Here is a 21,561-nt window from a genome sequence, read left to right on the forward strand (position 1 = left end):
CGGGACCTGTGCGGCACAGGGGACATCAAGCACAAACCACAGCAGGCAGAGAATGAGGGAAAGGAAGAGGAGGACCTGGTTCCCCCACACCTGATTTTTATGCTATGGCAAGCCAGTGTGTTGAAAAGGCTCATGCAGTGGGATCACCTGGAGGAAGCTGTCCGGGATGTGAGGAGCCTCCTCCCCTGCCTGCCAAATGTGCTGGTGCTTGTGATGATCCGTCCTGACTCCCAGGAGCAGCTGGACCAGGCAGTGAGAGCGCTGAGGAGAATGCAGTGTGTGCTGGATGGGGCCCTGCAACTGACTGTAGAGACTGCAATTTACAGCCCAGGCCAGCCTGGAGGTGTCCTGGAGGCAAAGAAAGCTGCCTGTAGGGCACTGAGAGAAGCCTTGAACTGCCATGAAGGTAACTGGGTGACACAGGGGTGTGGGACACAAAAACAAGCTCAGGGCAGAGCCTGAGGGACAGTGTAGATGGAAGTGGTGCTTGTTGACTGGATTCAGATACAAGAGGGAAGACAAGCTGGACCTTGCAGGTAACATGAGCCAGAAATGAGAATAAGGGTTTACATGCTGGGGTGGGGATGGACAATGTGTCCAAGCTAAGTGTGTTCCCTCTTCCACGTCAGATAGTGTTGGGTTTACCTTGCCCCAAAACACACATGGCAGTGGAAATGGCTGCTCACTGTAAGAACTGCAGTTCTGACTCTGCTGGAGCTTTCTGTGATGATGTTAACTGCTCCACAGCCCCACTGACATTGAGTTCTTCATTGGAGGGATGTGCCACCCTTTTTTGGGTGGCCACAGACCTTAGCTTAGAGAGGATGGTGTCAGGTGTTCTATCATTTGTGTTTCTTCCCCTAGAAGTCGACTCCCAAGAGCCATTTGTTATTTCACTCCCGGAGCTCAGATACTGTCGAGTTCTGCCTGAACGTAGGCAAGAGAAGATATCAAAGACAGATGGAGAATGAATTCCCTTGGGCAGCCGAACCTGTCAGGTTGGTTTTAGCACTGTCCTGCTGGATGTCCCATTGCAGAACACTTCCTTCCTGCTCACTTGCTTGTCTGCCCAGACCTTCTGCATGGATGAGATTCAGTGTGTGGCTGCTGGCAGAAGGGGACAGTGTGCCCTCAGCATCGCACTGTCCTTGCCACAAAGCTCAGAGTTCTTTGCTGAATTGGCTGAACAATCTGCCCCGGGAAACTTTTATCAAAAATCACTGGGTTTCTGCTTTGCATTAAATGCCTTGTTTATCAAAATGTCCCTAAGAAAGCTGTCAGCAGAAAGGGAATCAGAGCAGGCCAGGAGCCTCTAGATTTGAAACTGTCCCAAAACTGAAATCGTGAGAGAAAATCAAGACTAAGGCCTCAGACCGTGTTTTCCCAGGAGAACCTGGATGGAGGAGTTTTTAGTACTTAGTTCTCATCAGGAACAAAGCTCCTGAAACCCTCCCAGGTTCTTTGTAGCAGGGGGTTGACTTTCCATACAAGCATGTACACATCTAGCAGATTGAGTTTCTGGGATGGGTTATTTTGGATGGGAGGAACTGTGGGAGCAGTAGAATATTTTTAAGTCCAATTACCCACATAATAGCTGAATTAATTTCCCATCCTCTCTGGGCATGGCAAAGCACTATAGATAGCTACACTTCTTTTGCATTGGGAGTTTATATGTATTTTTTCTCTGGTGTTTTTTGTAGATCTTTTGTCATCCTAAGATCTTCAATGTCATCAAAAAAAGGATTAAACACCTGATATTTATCTCATTTCTCTGTGTCTGTGTGTATCTATAAGCTTTAAAGCTTTTATCTAAGACTGCAAAACTTGCTGAAGCTGCCAGTTTGTGCAGTATGGTACAGAAGGGGTGAGATTTGAGGGCAGTACAGATCCTGTAAACCAGTATTTGTCAGAGAAAGGATTCTCCAGGTTATTTTTGAAATTCAAGATTCTTTCCAGATCCTTAAGGATGTGGCTTTATGAAGCAAAACAACCGTGCTCTTAAGTGTTTGGGTGGTGCTGGTGCTTGGCAGACTTTTGGAATGAGGCAACCCAGTTGTTGTCTTGTGGAGGAGACTTTCCACGAGCATTTCCACAAGATGAATTCTGCCTTTCATTACTGAAAACACTGGTTTTTGGTCAGCCTAATGAAGAAATAGTTCTCTTGAGTCAAAGTAAGACATGTACATGTTCAGGCTGTTTGTGAGTGAAGAAAGTTCAGCTTTAAAAGATCAGCATACTAGGATATCCTTAAAGCAAGAAGCCACAATGAGGTCCTGTGTCTCTGTTATTTCCTGTAGCATCTGAAACACACAGATAACCATCCAAATCCAGGCGTAGTCCATGCAGCTCTCAAGTTTTTCCTCTGGCAGCACGTTTGTACTTTGTCCAGGAGCTTCTGTGCAGGGTGATGTGGGGCACTGTCAAGATGAAACAGGGAAGAAACTCTGAGATGCGGCTGAAGTCCTGGCCAGAGCTTGGGAGCACAGGAATGCCCTGCAAGGGCAAGTGATGTACCCACAGGAATGTGTGGCCAGGACTGACCAACACTTTGGGCTCTCTGCACATGGCCCTGTGCCAGGTTTCCGTCCTCCTCTTCAGCCATACCCTCCTATGCCCCTCTGCCATCCAGAAGGGGACAGTGACTCAAGGAAACATAAGGAAACTTAGGACAACTGCAGAGATGGGCAACTTTTAGAGGGAACAGAATTTTGGAGAAAAGAGACAAGAAAAAAGTTTGAGGTTCCCCATCAGGAAGCCAGGCTGTGTCCCAGACGTGGAGTGCCAGGGACTTCCCAACTTTATTTGCTTATGGTGTGTAACCTCCCCGAGTGGAGCCCAGAGGGCTGTGATGACTTGGATGGATCTGGGCCAGGGCTGAGCTGGTCCAGGCTGCCTTGGGACCAAAAGTGGGGCTGCCTCAGCTGGCCCTGGAGGTGGCTAGATCTGTGGTGAGGGACCTGGGTCAGAACAGTGTGACCATCCAGTTTGGATTCAGTTGTGACTGAACTCATCACAGAAGAGGTTCATGTCTGGTTTGATACAAAGTTCGAGCTGCAATGGTTGAAAAGTGGGAAGATGTTTGGGTTCAGGGGCCAGAAAGATTGAGATGATGTGGAAGAAATAGGAAGAGCCATGGAGGAGTGAACAGGAGGCAGGCTAGAAGGGAATCAGTGGGACTGGGATGTTGGGGGCAGGAGTGGGGTTTGGGGTATTTTCTTCTCTCACAATTACCTCCTCTGCTACTTCTTTGGGCAACCCAAGGAGGTCTCCATGGATGAGGAGCTCAGTGAGTGCTGGTGCCTTGCAGCAATGCCCTGGAAACAACTGGTAGTGCTACACAAGTAAAGCACGTGCTTTCCAGCATCTAGTAAGGATGTGTTTTTCAAAGTAATAATTGAAGCAAGTTTGGAGAACAAATCAGTGGAAGAGCAAATGTACAAAGGTCTGCTGAGGCTTAGCTTAGGAGCTGGAACTGCAGCCAGTTCCAGCTCCTACCTGGCTCAGAGGCTTTTCCAAGTGTCCCTGTGAGCACCAAAGCTACTGAAAGGAAGAATTTATGGAGCTGGGCTGGGTCATCAGACATCGGGCTCAGAACAGCTCCTACAGATTCCTTCTTGCTCATTCAGTCTCTTTGCTCTTCTATCATCAAAACTGGCACAAGAATCCTTTATCCCTGTCCTCTTTTTACTCTCTTCAGAAGAAAGGTTAATCTTGGCAAATGCAGGCTCTAATGCAGTAGACCTTTTTTTGTTGTTTAGGCTTCAAGGCATTACTGATACACTTCACTCCTTTTTTGAAGTCAGAAATGAAGAGATGTTTTGTCTTCTCTGGACGTATGTAAGAGATGTGATGACCCTCACTTAGGGCTGTCTATAGTGATTCTCTGCAACTGTGACTGTCAGATGGATGTTTGATGGAGTGTCAGATTTTCTAAATATGTCTGAGTTCTTGCTCAGATTCCTGACAGGGCTCTGAAGACATTTTATGGAGGACTACAAATGCAGCTGAGCTCATGACTGCCTCTGAACTGTTTGAGTTGTACCTCTTTAAGTAACACAAAGGGAGTTGTATGTGTTGGATCTTACCCCTGTTAATGAGTAAAGAAATGTAAACAAGGTTGTTTGGGTATTGTGGGTGACATTCACCTTTCCAACCAGCCTGTGCTGACAGTGTTACATGTGTACCCAACATAAACTAAAGAATTGCAGTGGCCATGAAGAACAGCTCTACGTGGTCCCAAATATTAGTTTTTAGTGGCTGTGCTGGCAGTTTGAACATCGAGGCCACTGCAGAGAAGTAGCCAGTGGTGTACCTGAGTTAGGAAGAAAACTCCAATTTTTTATATACCTTCTCTGCAAGAATTATCTTCATAAATGTGGGGAATTGCCAACTAGAAAGCCAGCTTCCCAGTGCCTGAGGCATCTTGGCATCTCTAGGCAAGTCACTGGCATAGTGCTGCTCTGGAAGAGCTCCGTGAGAGCCGTGCTGTAATAGTCTGCACATCAGTCAGTGCTTAACCAGTACCACCACACCACAGGCTGTGCTGGCAGCTCATGAGGAGTGAAAACACTCTGTGGATCTCTTGGCAGTTTTCCAGAGAGATGAGGACTTCTGGGGACTAGCATAGTGTTCCTGTCCCCTCCTGCTGCTGACACAAGTCATAACGCTGATTATACCCTGGACTTTTGTCCATGGGACCATGAACAGGCTTCTGAACAGATGAAAAAATCCTTGTAAATACAAAATCTGGGCAACACTAAGGCCACAACAGCCTACTGAATTACGTCTGACTTTGTAGCCCTCCCATGTTGACAGCTACTCTCAGGGCTACCACACTGGCATGGGGGCACAGGCTCTTGGACACCCTGATCTTTGGAAGAGGAGCCTAATCTTTCTGTTTTACCTTCCTCTTTTTGCCATGTCCCATTTGCTTGTCAGCATTTGTCCATGAGTAAATTACTTTTGCTAGGACCCAGGGCAGAAAGTCTCTCTTGAAGCCCTCATCCATGATACTAGCCTGGGGCAGTGTTTGCTCAGCCTTCCGTACTGGGGAAAATATTTTCCTTGGATTAAAATTGGTACCACATTGTGACCTTCCCGAGCTGCCACACTGCTGTTGTGCCTGGGGATCAGCCTGTGGTGCATCCTTTCTACTGTGGCTCCTGATCTGCTTGGCTTTGGGGACACATGGTCATGAGTATGGGCAGGCAGCAGGCACGATGGCTCAGCCACATTTGTGGCTGAGTGTATCTGAACACCCATGTTGGCAATCACCAATCCAGGACAGACACATGGATTTTGGTTCTGCTTTCACACCCAGTACACTCAGAGACTCCTCCACTCATCCCACAAGAGATGGTTTGGCTCCAAAACTCCTCAGAGAGCAATTGGCCAAGGTGACTCTGGCCGTTTACACCTTTGAGCTGTTTATCCCTTCCCAGGTTCTTGCGATAAGACGTTATTGGTTTGGAGGAGCCTGTTCTGATATGGCATAGGGGAAGTACTTACTGCATGCCATGGATTGGAACTTCCCCATGCAAGTGTCAGGGCTGGGCACAATGGCTTTCATTCACTGTTGGATGGCAGAGATCTGTGTAACAGAGTGCCAGCACTGAAGCCCTGACTAAAGCTCCACACACATCCCTGGAAACATTAGTGCTTTGATGGGATGTAGTGATGTTGATGCTTGTGGGCCTGTGACTGCAGGCTCTGTTTTGCATGGAGATGGCAGAGGGGAAGTCAAAGGGCTCTGGCTTGGGAAGGGACTCAGAGATGCAGCGTGTGGTGTGGGGGCTGCAGCTGAGGTATGCACTTGTGAGCAGTGGGGTGGGTGTGTCCTTTGAGGGCATAATTGTTTCCCAAGCAGGAATCGTTTTCAGGGGTGGCTATAGCCTGGCCAGGCTGTGCAGCAGCATAGTGCACATGATGCCAGAGAGACCACCCCATTGCTGCTCTGGGGTATGAGATGCCACACCATAGGGGACACCCTGGGGATGATGATCATGATTGCATGATCAGCTGCTCCTCTGTCATTAAGTACAGGCTCTCTGCAATTTGCAAGCTGTTACAGCTGCAGTTTTCAGTGTGTGTCCCATTTTGCAGCCATCACGGCCTCTCCTCATCCCCTCTCACATTTCAAGCCCCTCCACAACACAGTTTTTTGCCTGAATTTTATCAACTCCTCATCGGCAAGAAGACCAGCCTGTGCAAGGGTTCTGAGTCTGGTCGTTTGGCAGATCCGGGGGCTCTTTACTAGCCTCTCTGCTGCGCCCACCGGGCAGCAGGCAGGGGCTGTTCACCCCGCTGGATTGCGCAGGTCCGGGACGGGGCTGGAAGCGGGGGGGATCCTTGATACCCTCTCGCCCCGCTGCCCCGGGGTGTTGCTCTGCGCGGGGCCGGGGCTGGTGCCCCGGGCTGGTGCAGGGTGCCGGGGCGGGTGCGGGCCAGTGGGCGGTGCGGAGCCGGGGGCCGGGGAACAGGCGGATGCGGACCGGACAGGGAGCAGGGCGGGGGATGGCGGCGGCGGACCTGCAGGAGCTGCGGACGCTGGTGGAGCGGGCGGGCGGCCGGCGGGCAGTACTGCTGGTGGCCGAGGTGGCGGAGGGGGCCCCGGCGGCGCCCGCCCTGGCCGCCTTCGCCCGCGACCTCCTGGACGACGAGGCGCCGCGCTCAGCGCGCCCGGGGCCGGTGCCGGGGTGCCGGGCGCGGCGCTCGCCGGGCGCCGGGGGCCGGGCGCTGGGAGCGCGGCTGCTGCTGGTGCTGTGCGGTGGCGGGGCGGCGCGGGACCGCGGGGCGCGGACTCGCCTGCGGGAGGTGGTGCGGGACGTGCGCGGCCGCCTGCCCGCGGGGCCGCCGCCCGCCGTCGTGGGTGTCCTGCTGCCCGGCGGGGACGGAGAGGACGCGGCGGTGCTGGACGCGGCCCTGCGGCGGCACTTCCCGGCGCCCGGCACGGTGCAGGCGGCCCGGTACAGCCCGGGCAGCCCCGGCGATTGCCGTGCCGCCGCCTGCCGCGCTCTGCGGGCTGCCCTGCAGCACCCCGCAGGTACCAGGGTCGGGAGAGCCCTTCCTTCCTCCCTCCCTCACCCGGGGCCCGGTTTTTACGTGGGATTTGCTCTGTTTTCCTGTGGGATTTTCCCCTTCTCAGTGGGATCTACCCCATCCTAATGGGTTCTGATCTCTCCTCATGGGATCTCCCCTACAATGCGGTCAGGTTTTTAACATTAGGATCTAACAATTTCTGATGGGAGCTTCCTCTGACCCAATGAGATCTGGCTTTTCCCATTGGAATTGGACCACTCACTACTGATGGGATTTTTACACACACACAATCCGATCCGCCTTTTCCCAATGCAATCTTTTTCATGCTGGTGGGATCAGAGCCTTTCCAGTGGGATCTGCCTCTTTCTGGTGCGGTTCCCAGACCTGGCAGCCAGGGCAGACAAACTTCCCAGCAGTTTGGGAAACACTAGAGCAACTCATGGATAACAGGGATATGGCAGCTGACAGCCATGACATTGTGGCCATCCATGACCACAATGTTTCCATGCTTATTGGATGTGTGGTTTTGGGGGAAGCAGGACTGGGATGTGGCCTGTGCCACAGGGTGCAGGCAGAACCTGACCTTCCTGCAGGAGGAAGATGCTTGCGCTGATTTTGCATAATGAATAAGTAACAAAAGCAAGTTGTCGTTTGCATGTAGAACAATATGTCAGGATGAAAGCTGGGTGTCAGCCAGGCCTGAGGAGCAGCATTTGCCCTGGGGTGGAAGGGGAGTTGGGTTTGTGTGTCAGTGCAGGGTGATGGGCAGCTGGGCAGGCTCTGCTCTTGCAGCTGCCACATAAAACACTTTAATCTTTGGCACTGCTTGTCTTGGGCTGTTTCCCTTTGCTCCTCCCTTCTTTCATTTTTTCCCACTTTTACCTTGCTCCCCAGGATTTCCAGGGGCTTGGGTGTTTTGCTGGCTTTACCTTGAGGGATCCCGCCTCTTGCCCTCAGCACCACAGGGTTGACAGGGTCTCCTGGGATCCCTGGGACATGGGGATGATTTGCTGCAGTGCAGGTGCTTCTTTCTATCAGCTCAGCCCAGAAGCCTGGACCTGAATGTTGAGGAGCTTTGAGGTGACTGGTGCTGAGGGCACAGGGCTGTCCTCTGCCACCTCTCTACTGAGGCCCACAGCTCTTTCCAGCTTCTCTCCTTTCATATGCTTTTGTCTTCCTCACGTTGTTCCTGCTGCAAGAATTTCTGGTGTGCTCCCAGACATCTGTGAATCCTCCAGTTCTGGTTGCAGCAGTCTGGTAGGACAGCAGCTGCAGAGGCAGAAAAACATCCCTGCATACCTTTTTCTGCCTTGGCACTTTGCTGGTGCTTGGCTCAGTATATGTATTTTTGTGGCTGGCTGTGGAGAACGAGAAGCAGGAGCTGGCTTGGGTGTTATAGCCTGTTTGTGTGTGCTCACTCACTTCTGATGCTCTGCCTGGTGCTCTGAGTCATGTAAGTGCCCCAGTGTGTGTAATGAGGACACTCATCACCTTCAGGCTTCAACCTTAGGCAGGGATAACTCCTTTTCCATGCTTCTGTGAGCTTTGCCTTCAAAAATCTCCACCTGGACAGAGGGATCCCAAGCGTAGCTGTGCCTCCAAAGAGCAGTTGAACACTTCAGGCAGTGCACCCCAGGCTGTGCACTGGAGTTTTTTGTTTGTTGACTGCCAGAAAGACACTGAGCCCTTTAGTGTCGTAATGGCTCAATAAAGTGAAGGACACTGAAGTGGTTTATCATTTATTATCTGGTTAGGAGGTGACAGGCTGGATGATATTTCAATGAGAATACTGAACTGCTGCTGTTGGAGATCATATAAAATTATGCTGCTGTAGTATTTTACAGGTTGCTGTAGTGTTTTACTAAAATGGTTGGAAAGTCTGTAGTAACCTTGTTGTCTTCTAGAAAAATTACCATACATTGACTACATGCTCCCTGCAATTTGTAAACAGTTTCAGCTGCTGCAAGACCCAGGGTCCAGCAGGTGTCCATGGGAGGGAGGAATTGCTTAATAAAGCAGGGAGCAGTAAACAGGTTGATGTGGTAGAAGCTGTGTGACAATGCAAAAGGAAAACTTCCTTCTGTGGGAATTCTCTAACTGTGGCTGTCAGTCCCCAGCCTCACCATGTGTGCCAGCTGAGCTGCTGCCAGGTTTCCTGCTCACTCTCGGCTGCCACATCCAGACTGGTTTTGGCAGCAAGGTGGCAAAGTACAAACTGACATCAGGGACAAACTTCCAGGGTAGAAGAGAAGTCAAAAATAAGGGATGCCAGGATTTCCTCTGTGCTTTCCAGTGGTGGGCTTTATGGACCTGGTTTTGGGCCTAGTTTTGTTGCCAGGCTCATGGAGGGAGATGTGAAGAAGCAGCAGGGCTGACCTGCTGCCAGTCTGAACTCATCTTCTCTGGTTTATTCAGAAGACATGAAAGACAGGGAGAGGTGGAGGCTGCCATCCTTCCTGCAGTGCATTTCTTGGAACCAGAGGAGCTGGAGAAAAGATTACAAAGCAAAAGCTGAAAACAACATTCATGAAGGTATGCCCAGCTCCCTCCCTTGTACTCTGTTGTGATTGTCAGAAGCTCCTCATGATTCCCTGGTGGTTCTGGTGCCCAAGCCCCTTGCTGGTAGCCTCTTCCAGCTACTTCCAGCTCTGCAGCTGACCTTGCTTCCCTGGCTGTGGTTTAGCCCAAACCTGAAGACAACCAGCACATATGTCTGCTTTGTTGTCATTTCCTTGTTTCCTGACCTTTTGCTTGTCTAAACAAAATCACACTGAGTCTGGTGCCCAAACACATCCCTGGAAGCATTGCTGAACTCAGCTGCATCTTGTTTGAATGTCTGGAAGCAGAACTACTCTGTCTAATCAATGAATTGGAAGCACCCTGATATTGTGTGATGTTTTCTGCAAACATGGGTGGAAGGAGTGCTCCCAAAACATTTGCTTTTAGGGCTGGCAGAGAGAAGGGAGAGGGCAGTCAGCCGTGGGCTCCCTGATCCTAAAAGAAATTGTTCAGGTAGCACATAGCATAGCATTCAGCCTTTGTGCATGGCTGGCACTTTGGCTTGCACTTCCCAGCAGTGACTTCATTTCTGCAGGAGGGCCTCATGCAGGAGGCTACAAGGCTTGTGCTGTGGAGATCCAAGTTGTACTATGAAGCACAAAGAGGAGGGAAAGCTCCTTCAGTGTAAAAAGAAAGACTAGACTAGAATAGAATGTTATATTTTCACTTGAAAGGGACCTGCAATAATCATCTAGCCCAACTGCCTGACCACTTCAGGGCTCACCAGATTTCAAAGGATGTTATTAAGGGCCTTGTCCAAATGCCTCTTAAATATATAAAATACTTAAAGAGCATAAGAGTCAGACAAAACAACTGAAATGAATGCCCAGTTTATGGAGCTTTGAGACATGTGAGACATATGAGGCTTGTGAGACCCACTCTCCACGGTCAGAAAATGGAAGTGTCTGATCTTGCTGTCAGTGCCAGGCAGGCAACACCCTGTAGCCATGCAACTTATTTTGAGATTGCTCAGACTTCAGGAGACCAGGAGCCAGGCCCTGTGCTCCTTTGCTCTATTTGCTGAAGCAATGTTAAGTTTGTAAAACAAAATGAAAAAATCAGCTGTGCTTAGGTTGTGAGTATATATCAATTGTTTCAGCCCATGCTTTTTTTTCATCTTAAGCTGCATTTTCTGGGAAGAGGGGTTTTCCATTCAGGTCTGCCTTGACCTCTCTCTGCTCCCTGCAGATGACCTGCAGGATCCAGAGGAAGAAGTGGCTCTGGCCAGCCTTTCCCCCAATGGAACCTGTGAAGAAGCTGCTGGAGGCACAGGCACCTAGAGCTGCTGGGCATCCAACAGAGTCCACATCCCAGACCTGCCCAGTGGATTTGGAGCAATGGGAGCAGGAGCTGGTGCAGGCCCCTCTCTTCCAAGGACCCACAGCTCCAGGGAAAAGCTGCTTGGCTGAACTCATCAGAGTTTTTTTACTTGCCACCAGCACAGAGGGTCTGTGCCAGAGAGCCATTCCCTGCTGCCCAGGGGCACTTGGAGCTGCTGCTGGACACTGGGCTACTGAGAAGCCCTTTGGGATGAACACCACATCCTGGGCAATATGACTTTGGGACTTTGAGTGTGAAATGCAGCCACCTGTTTGAAGAATGAGAAATGTTTTCTAATTCTGAGCAAAGTTCCCTGCTGAGGTTGCTGGGGCTGGCCTCCCTTGCAGACTGATTCTGCTGCCTTGTTTTCCTACTTTATTGGTGCTTGGAAGTTCCCACCCTCCTTGTGATCAAAAACCAAATCAAACCAAAACAGAACAAAAAAAAAAAAAAAAACAAAAAAAAACAAAAACAAAAAACAAAAAAAAACCACAAACAAACAAACAAAAAAAACCCCAACCAAGTAACACCAGTGGCTTGGAGACTGCAGTGGAGTGGGACTAAGTGTAAGCTCTGGGGTCTACCAGCTACTGAAAAGGCTTGAATGTAACAGTGTAACATAAACAATGCAATAACAGCCCAGCTTGAGGAACAGGAGTAACACGAAGGATATTTACTGACGGTACTGGCACCTAGATCAGAGTGGGCTTTGGAGCAGGATCTATCCCTCTGGCCTGTCCTGGTGCTCATAGACTGAGGGATGCCTGGGTTGGAGGGTGGCAGGGGGGCACTAAGGGGTGGCTGCTGCTAGATGGGGCTACAGGAGAGGGCCACCTTACCTGGGAGATCTCCACAGGCATGGTGGCACATCTTGGAGGTGCCTGCAGCACAAGAGGTGGCTGTTTCATAAATAAACATAAAAATATAAAAATTATCTATTTAAGTAGTTCCAAAGGGTTGCCTGTAACCTGTGGGGCCACACCACAAAGTAGAAGTCCTTGGTTTACAAGGCGTATTACTCTAATGCTAAGAATATCTTTTAAATTCTTTATGCAACATAAAAGAGGTCTTGTTTTATTTTGAGCACAAGCTTGGGGCTGGCTTTCCTTTAGGAGTTTCCTTCAGCTCAGATCAGAAATTTCAACCTGCCTACCTCTGCTTTGGGTTAGTTGCCAAAATGCATCCTCTGTGCATGTCTGTCCTCTCTCTGGCTCCTTTTTCCCCCACTGGCAGCAGAAGTTTCTGGAGTCCTGCCAGCTCTGGCCTCCAGTACTCTGCCTTTGGCATCCCTCTAGCTCTTACCTGGAGCAGGGGATGCTGCTCTGCACAGAGGGCACTGACCCATTCTCCTTCCAGCCTGCAGGATTTCTGTGCTTATGACCTGTGCAAAACACAAATGTAACCAAATGACTTGGTGGGGGTGGCTGTGTTACCAGCCCCACATTTCAGCACTGAGCACTCAGTGCATCTTGGTGAAATCAAGGTTCCCTCCTGCTCCATCCCTGCACAGCCCAGGTCTGTATTTCCCAGTTAAGCCCTTGGTTGGGTGGGTCAAGCAGGACTCACCAGGAGCAATCTTTATTTTCTTGCAGCATTTAGCCTTTGCTGCTAAGCATTCTCCAATGAAGAGGTGGCCCAAGAGCACAGACTGGCAATTAAACCTCCCTTGGTGCTGCAAATCCACTGGATTTATTTACTGGTAATTTTTAGGTAAATAATGCAAGTTTATCCCTGCAAGAGACTGGTGGAAGTGGATGAACTGCCTGGGCCTTAGGGGGTGTGAGTGAGAATATATTTGACCAAAAGTATTATTTTTCTTTGACCGAAGAATAAAAGTGACTTGAATTACTTCTTTTTTTTTTTTAGCTTTTCTCTGTTCACTATCTGTGCACTTGGAGGTGTAAGCAGATAGTTTTACATGTTTAATTGATTGAATAATTTAAGGGCACTATTACATGCTTGTTGAATAAAGACACTTAATTTCCAAATTGGAATGTGCTTATCTGTTTGCCAGTGTTATTCTTAAAGTAGCATTATGTATAGCTTAACTCATATTCATCTTGGCTTGAAAAAACTGGATATAGAGATGGAATGGAAGTGACCCCAGTGTCTGAAATGCAGAAGATCAGAACTGAGTGCAGCCCAGGTGGGGCAATGGAGAAGGCTGGACCTCTTCCCAGTTGTCCAAGAGCGGGGCAGCCCCTCTTGGCATTTTAGGTAGGGGTCTGATAAGCTTTCATTAGGAACTTTCATTAATAACTTTCACTAACTGACACCATTATGCATCCTCAAGGAATTCAAGCCCTTCACAGGGTATTTCCTCCTATTCAGTAGCATCAAGAAGAAATTAATGCTGCCGAGGTCTGGGCACTTCTGTCCCTTGTGTGTAGCATCGCTGCTCCTGAGCTGAACTTTCCCTGCCGCAAATCCCCCAGCCTGGGTATCCCATCTGTCTTGTGCCGCAGAGGCGGCCGGCACGCGTTAAACCCATGGGATAAAATCGCTGATCCTCGCACTGCCCTGGGACACGCCGCGCCCCTCCCGATGCGCGCCCGGCGCGGCCGGCCTGTCCCGGCGGGGGAAGCAGCCGCTGCTCTGGGCACGGCACAAACGCGGGCACCGGCGGGGTCACTCGTGGGGAGCTCGCAGGTCTCGCTCAGGCAGCGGTGCTGGGTCTGCGGGAGCCCGTGGGGAGCCCGTGGGGGCTGTGAGGGAGCCCCGGGGGGTCTCGGGGGTGCCGGGGCGTCCGTGAGGGGCGGCGGGCGCTACGAGGCCCCCGGTGCAGGGCTGCCCCGCTCCTGCCTGCCTGTTCCTCCGCCGTCCCGCGCAGGCGATCGCACGGGCACCCCTCCCGGCGCAGCGCGGAGCCGCCGGAAGAGGCCCTTGGCTGCACTTCCGGGCCGGGCAGCGGCGGCGGAACCGCGGTTGGGCCGGACCGGACCCGACCCGCCCCCCCCCCGGACCCTTCGGACCTCCCCGACCTCCCTTCCGAGGGCAGCCGGGCGGCACCATGATCACCTCGGCCGGTGAGGCAGCAGCGCGGGGCGGCGTTGTCCGCCGGAGTTTCGCTGAGTCAGGGCCGTGACTGAGCACCGCCGCGGCTCCGCGGGGCCGCCCGTCCCGGGGCTCCCCCGGCCCGAACAGCCCCGGACGGCAGAGGGAGCCCACCCCGGTGCCCGGCGGTCCGGCACGAGCGGCTCCTGCAGCCCGGTGCCGTGTCCGTCTCCCGCCGGTGCCTCCCGGGGTCCCGCGGTGGGAGCGGGCGGGTTCCGCTGCTCGGGGCGAACGGCGCAGTTTGGGTGTGAGAGCGGAGCGCGCTCGGGAGCGCAGCGGGAGTGAGAGGGGCAGGAGGAGGAAGGAGTTGGGAGTTCAGAAACGCAAACCCCTTGCACAGGAAGGGTCGGTCCGAGGATGCGGGATAATGAAGCGTGTGAGGGGTTGGATGTTACGCGGTGTTTGTGCCGCTGGTGGGAATTGATAGTGTAAAAAACACGGGAAGTATTCCCAGAAATACTCAGGCCTGGAATTAACATGCGGCTGGTTGTGGCTTAGCGAGAAAAACAGTGCAGAGAGTGACAGCGTCCAGGGAGCTTTCTCTTCCTGAACCCTTTGCTTTGTTGAAGTCTTTATTTTTATTGAGGAGAAGTAGGAATTAATTTTGGAGGCATTTTAAAAATGTGAAAATGGTACGTGGCAGCGAGTATGTAGGTGGTGTGTGGGAGTGAGATTGCGTTCTCCTGACAGACCAAGTAAATGCAGGGACTTATTTTAAATAATAATAATGATAATAATAAAAACCCAAAGCAAACATTTGGTGCAGAGATGCAGGAGACAGCTGGGAGGAGCTGGAAGTGGGATGGCTGCCGAATCTGCCTTCTTTGCCTAAGAGCCATGTTGGTGTTCCTTCAGTTCCTGTTACTGATGAATGTGTCTAACCTGGTCTTTAAGAACAATACCTGATAATGCAGGATCTGCAACTTCATTAGGCAAAGGAATAAATGTGTTCTTGTGAGAAAACTTTTCAGATCATCAGACCTCATTCTTCGAGGCTTCGCTAATGTTTGGTGTTACTGCCTTCCTGCTGGCAGCTGCCCTGAATGCTGCACCCTTCCCAGATGTCTGTAGAGGAACCAGTGAGGAGCCTCCAGTCCCCCTTGAGGAGCTGCCTGCCAGAACTCCTGTTCCCAGCACCCTGGTTTGCTCCTGACTCAAACGTGGTGCCCAGCACTGGGCACAGGCTCTGCCCAGTGGGTGCCAAGGGAAGGGAAGGTGCCCCATGGATCTGCCAAGAACTGCTCTCACTTACACATCTGTGTGAGGTTTGGGATCTCTGCCTCCCACTGCAGCCAAATGATATTATTGATCATATTTTAAATAAGCCTCTGTACTGTTCAGATTCTATATTTGTACATTTTGGTTTGGACCTGCACATCCTTCTTTTAGATTTGTCAAGATCTTTTGGGAGCCCAGTTCAGCCCTCCAAAGGCTTGCTGGTCTTTCCAGTTTCATGTGTTTTTTCAGATTTAAAGAAGTTGTCAAGCTGTACAACAGAGTAAAGAGTGAAAGCAGTGCATTGTGTTGGACTTTGATCAGATCATATTCCAACCCTTTCTGTTGCATCTTTGCAGTCTGGCAATGAAACCACCTATCCCTGTTCTTCACATTAGCTCCTGTGAACCTCTCAGTCATGCCAGTTAAACAATATTTCTGTAACTGTACAAATGTTCTGGGACAGGATCGGCAGTCAAAAGCATAAAGCTGTGAGGTACATCTCCTCTTATCCATGAGGCCAGTTTCCTTGGCATGGAAAAATTCTTTGTTTTCCCCTAGGAAGGATCCTTGTTTTCCCCTTTTATAAATAATGTACATTTTCACTAATAAATTCTGAGTTATTTTATGTTATATTTAATACAAACTTGAATCTGATCTTTGAAGTTTTATACTGGAGATTTAAAATCAGTATTCCAGAGACAGCCTTCTTTCCTGTTCTGTTGGTTTTGAACTAAATGACAAGCTTACTTCTGATACAGAGAAACCAAAAGTAACTATGATCTTGTTTTGCAGCTGGAATTATCTCTCTTCTGGATGAAGAAGAGCCACAGCTCAAGGTAAGCTCTTACATCTGAGAGCAAATAACAGCAAATGGATTATGTGGAGAGCTTAAAATCAAAAAGGAGCAGATCTCAGTAATTTCTGGTTGGACAGCAGCTGGTGGGCACCAAATTGTATCTAGCCTGGAAGCTAAAAGAAAGGGCTTAAATAAATGATAACACATTGAAAACTTCCTTGTTTGGAGCATGGATCTAGCAGGAGCTTCAAATGCAAAAATCTCTATTCATGAAAGCTCCCTTCTCTCTGGTGGTAATGGAGCTTTGTTACTTAAAATTGTTCCAGAGGCTGCATTTGACTATGTAAAATACAAAGTTGAAGAGCAGCTCAGGTTTTTAGAATAATTTAACCAATGTAGAACAAAACCACAGTTACAGTTTTCATTTGGAAAAAAAATCACAGTAATAGTACAACAAGAAGAAAACAGCAACAGAAACTTTCCAGGGCACAGAGGGTATGAATTCACAGAGCACCAACACTCAGAATGGTGATGTGTTATGGAACATGCACTTATCAATATTTGTAATTCCCTAATTGTTTTTCTTGGATACACACATAGGTAGTATTGGATCTGAATGATCCCTGATTTTGCTGTGAGCTGACTACAAGTGGGCTGATTGTGGTTTGTTTATCATCTGAAGTACTGTGTCCATATAGATAAATAGAGTTGGCTGCTGTAGGCCACAGGATGATTCCATGTGCTACACAAAGATTGTCACAATTTTGTCTGTTAGACACATCAGCCAATCATTCATCAGAGAGAGGCCATGGAAAGGAATGCTGGAGTTCTCTTACCTATGATGTGAACAGCTTTGTTTGCAAAGGACTTGCAAAGAGTAGTGAATGCTTGCAAAGATCTTTTAAAATAGAATTTGCTGTTGAAATGGGTCAGTGTTGATGATACTCATCCTAGAATGTACTTCATTTTTTCTGGGGAAAGGTGGTGAATGCATTTTTAATATAATATAACTTTACCTTTTTCTTTTTTAGGAGTTTGCTCTTCACAAGTTGAATGCTGTTGTCAATGACTTCTGGGCAGAAATCTCTGAGTCAGTGGACAAAATGTAAGAGAAGACACTTAATACTGCTTAAAAAGAACATGAGATATGAAGTGGATGTAATTCTGGTTTCTTGACAATGGTTAACATAACATGTAGCTCCATATTACCTAGAAAGCTCTGATGTGTGTGGTTGTGGAGTTAGAGCTGTGGTCCCAAAGATGCAAGTTCAGTCAAGCTTGTACTTGAGTCATGTGGCCTTAAGGAGATCTGAGCACTCAGAGCTGATGCTCTTCTCTCCCTCCTCTGCAGTGAAGTTCTCTATGAAGACGAAGGTTTTCGGAGCCGCCAGTTTGCTGCTCTGGTTGCTTCCAAAGTGTTTTACCACCTGGGAGCCTTTGAGGAATCCCTGAACTATGCCCTGGGAGCTGGTGACCTCTTCAATGTCAACGACAACTCGGAATATGTGGAGACCATCATTGGTAAGGAACTGTTGCTGCAAAGGAAAAGCTCTTGTGTTGTCAACACTGCTGTAACTTTGAAATTTTACTTAGTTTAGCTTTTTTCTCTGTACTCTTCTGGCTGTCTTTGTGTTCATTTAAACCAATGCTGTAGTTAATTTTAACCAGTTTATTTGTACTTTCTTATGTTTTGGGATTCTGTAATGGAACTGACTTTGGAGTTCTGGAGTTCTTTTCCTATTCTTAACCTTTATTCTATAGTGAATTCCTAATAAGAAAATTGCTTTGGTTGTTTATTGTCCTTTCTCATTTGTGTGCTGATGTTATCAATTTCAGCATGACTTTGGAAATAATTGACTGCTAAGTGTAGCTGGACGTTTAATTGAGAGGGACAGTTGTGTTTATTCACTGCTGACTTGCCACAATAAGGTGGCAATTCAGCAGTTGACTGCAGGTATAATGTGAATGCCTTTTAAAAATCTCATCTTCTGGAGTCACTTGCTTTTTACATCATATTTTACAGGATATGATGGATCTGGGCTGGCCTACAGTCTCCCCAGCTGGTGTTTGCAGTGGAGCTAGGAAGTCTCCCATTGCTGATTTCTCATTTATTTAACATGACAATTGAGAAAAGATCATATTCTTGGTTTAATTTTTAAAATACCTACTTGATTTCAGCACTAAAATCTGAGAAGTGTTTTCCACTATTATCTGTATATGACTACACAAATGTGTAATTTCCCATACTGTACTTGCTGCTAGAGCATGTTCATGCACATGCTGGTCTCTTCACCTGCACAAAACTGCAAAAATCTGAGAACTTGACTTTTCCCCCCATATTTGTTCATATCTCTTCAGCAAAATGCATCGACCACTACACCAAGCAGTGTGTGGAGAACGCAGAGCTGCCAGAAGGGGAGAAGAAGCCCGTGGATGAGAGGCTGGAGGGGATTGTGAACAAAATGTTCCAGCGCTGCTTGGATGACCACAAGTACAAGCAGGCCATTGGCATCGCTCTGGAGACACGCAGGCTGGACATCTTTGAGAAAACCATCCTTGAGTCGGTATGTGCAGGAGGCAGGAGGTGCCTGTAGATGGGCTTTTCCAGCTAGGGATCCAGAAATCAAGTGCAAGATCCATGTTGCTGTGGAACTTGCCCTGTTATGTATGAAGAGAACAAAAGATTAAACTCAGGGGTGTTCAGTTCAGTGTGTTCATGGAAAGCAGAGCCACTCAGGAATGTCAAATGTAGGAAGATCCCCCCCTACCTTTAGGAAATCCTTGAGCCACAAATTTATGGGACAATATTCCCAGGAAGCTTGGCTATGTGCCCTCTTGTTAAGGTATTCCCTGTCAGCTACTGGCAGAGATACAATACTGGTATAATGTAAGAACAGCCCTTTTATTTACCATACAGTCTATCAACTGCTGTAATTCACCATGGGAAGGAATCCTTAGGGCTGGATAAGTGATTATTAATGGCAAGCAAAAGAAAAAACTCCAGTAGGTGGGTGAGCTGCTGTAATTTTCAGTGACTCTGTGCAGTCTTGGCCTGCCCTGACTCAAAGACGGTGCACCTTGGCTTTAAAATCTTTCACTGAGGCTTTAAGGTAAGTCATGTTACTGTTAGTGTCAGTAAGATAAGCAGGCCTATAGTCATCTGCAGCAGCTCAGCAGTGTGCAATTTTGTTATGCTATAGTATCTCAATCATATCCCAGACATATAGCTTGAATCCTTTAAATTTTACAGCTTTTCAGTTTACAACTTTTATGTATGCTTGGATGTTTCCCATTTCTGTGTATGAGTGATAATCATAAGGCATCCATCTTGCTTTCATTATTCTCTTTGTTGTCCTATGCAATTAATAACTTGCCCATTATAAATCCCTCATTTTGAATTACCTTTCTGAGGTCTAGTAACCAAATCAGCTTCTCAAACTTGATATTTTCTTGGTGCATGGTTTGTTTTGCTAATATTTTATGTTAGTACAGTGAATTTCACTGCATTCAAAACTGATTGTTTGAACAAGAAGCGTGAAGGGAAGATAGGTATTGTACTTTTAAGTTAATATTTTGTATGTTTTAACTTCAGAATTAAATATTTGTCCTGCATGATTTTGATAGTGTTTTTTCTTTAAACTGCAATACACCTGTATATAAACTTTCCTGAAAATAGGAAAGGAAACTGAAGATATATATGCACATTTGGTCTGCTTTTTAAAATAGAAAAAGTATTGCTTTATTTTCCTCTCTAAATCCTTCTTGTCAGTCTGATGTTTGATATCCCTGAATTTTATTTTAGAATGATGTTCCTGGGATGCTGGCCTACAGCTTGAAGCTCTGTATGTCTTTGATGCAGAATAAACAGTTTCGTAACAAAGTCTTGAGAGTTCTAGTTAAAATCTACATGAATCTGGAGAAACCAGACTTCATCAATGTGTGCCAGGTAAACTTTTTAAAGTCATCTTTAAGGATAATAAAAAGTTGTACTTCTGTAGGTATATTTGGCATGACATCTACCTGTTCTCTGTCTTTTATTCAGTTAAATGAAATATATTTTCCTGGTTGCGTCCTTCTAACATATATCAGAGTGAGACCAACTTGAAAAAGAGATGTAAAGATTACATATTTGGTCAATTTATAGAGAAAGAAATCCACTCAAAGGCAGTTTGAGGGTGACAGAATATTTTAAGCCTATGTAGGGAGTATCACATGGTAGGTTCACAGCTTGGAATTTTATTTATTCTGCACAAGAACATTTCCAGTGCTTTGTTTTTTTGGTAAGCCATTGTCTGAAAGTGTTTAGACAACCAGTTGTGAAGTTACTCAGATGTTCTCAGATCTTTGCCAGTCTTGGTATGCCATGTACACATGACTCAGTATTATGCCTGTTTCATTTCAGCTGAGACATCCCTACAGAATGACTGGTGCTTCTTCAATGTGCTTTTGAATTTCTGTGTCCAGTAGGACAAGTCTTGTTTTTCTGTGAAAACTCTCCTGAGTTTTCTATTGTTTTCACTGAAAAAGAGGAAAGTTTTCTTTCTTTGGAGGGAATGTTCTGTGGAGCAGCAAATGAGGGAATTGGAGTGCAGCCTTGGGTAGTTCTGCTTTCTCATTCTGAGGTATCTAATGTCTTCTCCTAATTTTTTTTCTGTTCTTCCCTTTCTCCTGCTCAGTGCCTGATATTCCTGGATGACCCACAGGCTGTGAGTGACATCTTGGAAAAATTGGTGAAGGATGATAACCTTCTCATGGCCTACCAAATTTGCTTTGACCTGTATGAAAGCGCGAGTCAGCAGTTCCTGTCTTCTGTCATCCAGAATCTGCGCACGGTTGGAACTCCCGTTGCCTCTGTGCCTGGATCCACCAACACTGGCACTGTCCCTGGATCAGAGAAAGACAGGTGAGGAGATTGACTGGAGAGGTGGTGGAGTTCTTTGGCTCCAGTCCTGCTCTAAGGCAGCCTCATATGTGTGGATGCTTTTTACAAGCTGTCAAGTTACTCCCCCTTACTTAAGTATAGGCAAGACGTGCTATTTGCTCAAAACAAAATTGTGTATTACCAAAATCTACTGTTTTTTTAAGGGGATTTTTCTTTGCAGTTGAGATAAGCACAGAGCTGTTATACTGGGGTTCAGCTAATGAGCAGTAATTCATTAAGCTGCAGCATGAGTTGCTTGGGAATGCTGATTCTATGTGGTCTTGGCAGCAACTTGCAGAGCTAAGGAAGGGGGGAGTTCAGGGAAAAAGCTCATGACAGCTATGTGCAAGTTGGGTTTCATATAACAGCTTGTGGGAAGAGTGAGCTTAGATGGTACTGTGGTGTCAACAGACCCTTTTGTACTTGCAGTTCAGAAGAGCTACTCAAATCTACTTTGAGTTTTTAAAAATATGGTCAGTATCACAAATTTTAACTGCAGGAATCTGGTGTTTAGAAAAATCCAAATTGGCCCTAACCATTCTATCATCTTTATTTCTTCTTTTGGTGACTTACAGGAGAACTGGCCAATCTGTGCTAAAGTTGCTGCCCAGCTTAGGGGCAGCATGGAAGAAGTTTATTCTCCAACTGCTGTGTA

At 47.8% G+C, this 21,561-nt stretch overlaps 2 protein-coding genes across 2 annotated transcripts in view; both read left to right on the top strand.

Annotated features, from left to right (window-relative positions):
* The first annotated feature begins 6,513 nt into the window (after positions 1 to 6,513).
* On the top strand, positions 6,514 to 11,237 carry C11H2orf72 (chromosome 11 C2orf72 homolog). The gene is made up of 3 exons (XM_058812551.1): positions 6,514 to 7,042; positions 9,454 to 9,570; positions 10,786 to 11,237. The coding sequence occupies exons 1-3, from the start codon at positions 6,514 to 6,516 to the stop codon at positions 10,875 to 10,877; spliced, it is 738 nt and encodes a 245-aa protein (XP_058668534.1). The 3' UTR covers positions 10,878 to 11,237.
* Positions 11,238 to 13,815: 2,578 nt separating this feature from the next.
* The window catches only part of PSMD1 (proteasome 26S subunit, non-ATPase 1), a 66,069-nt gene continuing 58,323 nt past the window's right edge, over positions 13,816 to 21,561 (top strand). Inside the window, exons 1-7 of the mRNA XM_058812635.1 lie at positions 13,816 to 13,943; positions 15,982 to 16,025; positions 17,017 to 17,090; positions 17,337 to 17,506; positions 18,344 to 18,549; positions 19,788 to 19,931; positions 20,662 to 20,888. Coding sequence (XP_058668618.1) covers positions 13,928 to 13,943; positions 15,982 to 16,025; positions 17,017 to 17,090; positions 17,337 to 17,506; positions 18,344 to 18,549; positions 19,788 to 19,931; positions 20,662 to 20,888 — 881 coding nt within the window. The 5' untranslated portion in view covers positions 13,816 to 13,927. The remainder of the gene's footprint in view (positions 13,944 to 15,981; positions 16,026 to 17,016; positions 17,091 to 17,336; positions 17,507 to 18,343; positions 18,550 to 19,787; positions 19,932 to 20,661; positions 20,889 to 21,561) is intronic.

This window comes from Ammospiza caudacuta, chromosome 11 (genome assembly GCF_027887145.1).
Source record: "Ammospiza caudacuta isolate bAmmCau1 chromosome 11, bAmmCau1.pri, whole genome shotgun sequence".
Classification (NCBI taxonomy): domain Eukaryota; kingdom Metazoa; phylum Chordata; class Aves; order Passeriformes; family Passerellidae; genus Ammospiza; species Ammospiza caudacuta.

Excerpts from the sequence above, each read along its gene's own strand:
- C11H2orf72 (XM_058812551.1), top strand. The coding sequence starts at position 6,514 with ATGGCGGCGGCGGACCTGCAGGAGCTGCGGACGCTGGTGGAGCGGGCG. Across the intron at positions 7,043-9,453 it reads TGCCCTGCAGCACCCCGCAG|AAGACATGAAAGACAGGGAG; the intron begins GTACCAGGGTCG and ends TGGTTTATTCAG. Across the intron at positions 9,571-10,785 it reads TGAAAACAACATTCATGAAG|ATGACCTGCAGGATCCAGAG; the intron begins GTATGCCCAGCT and ends TGCTCCCTGCAG.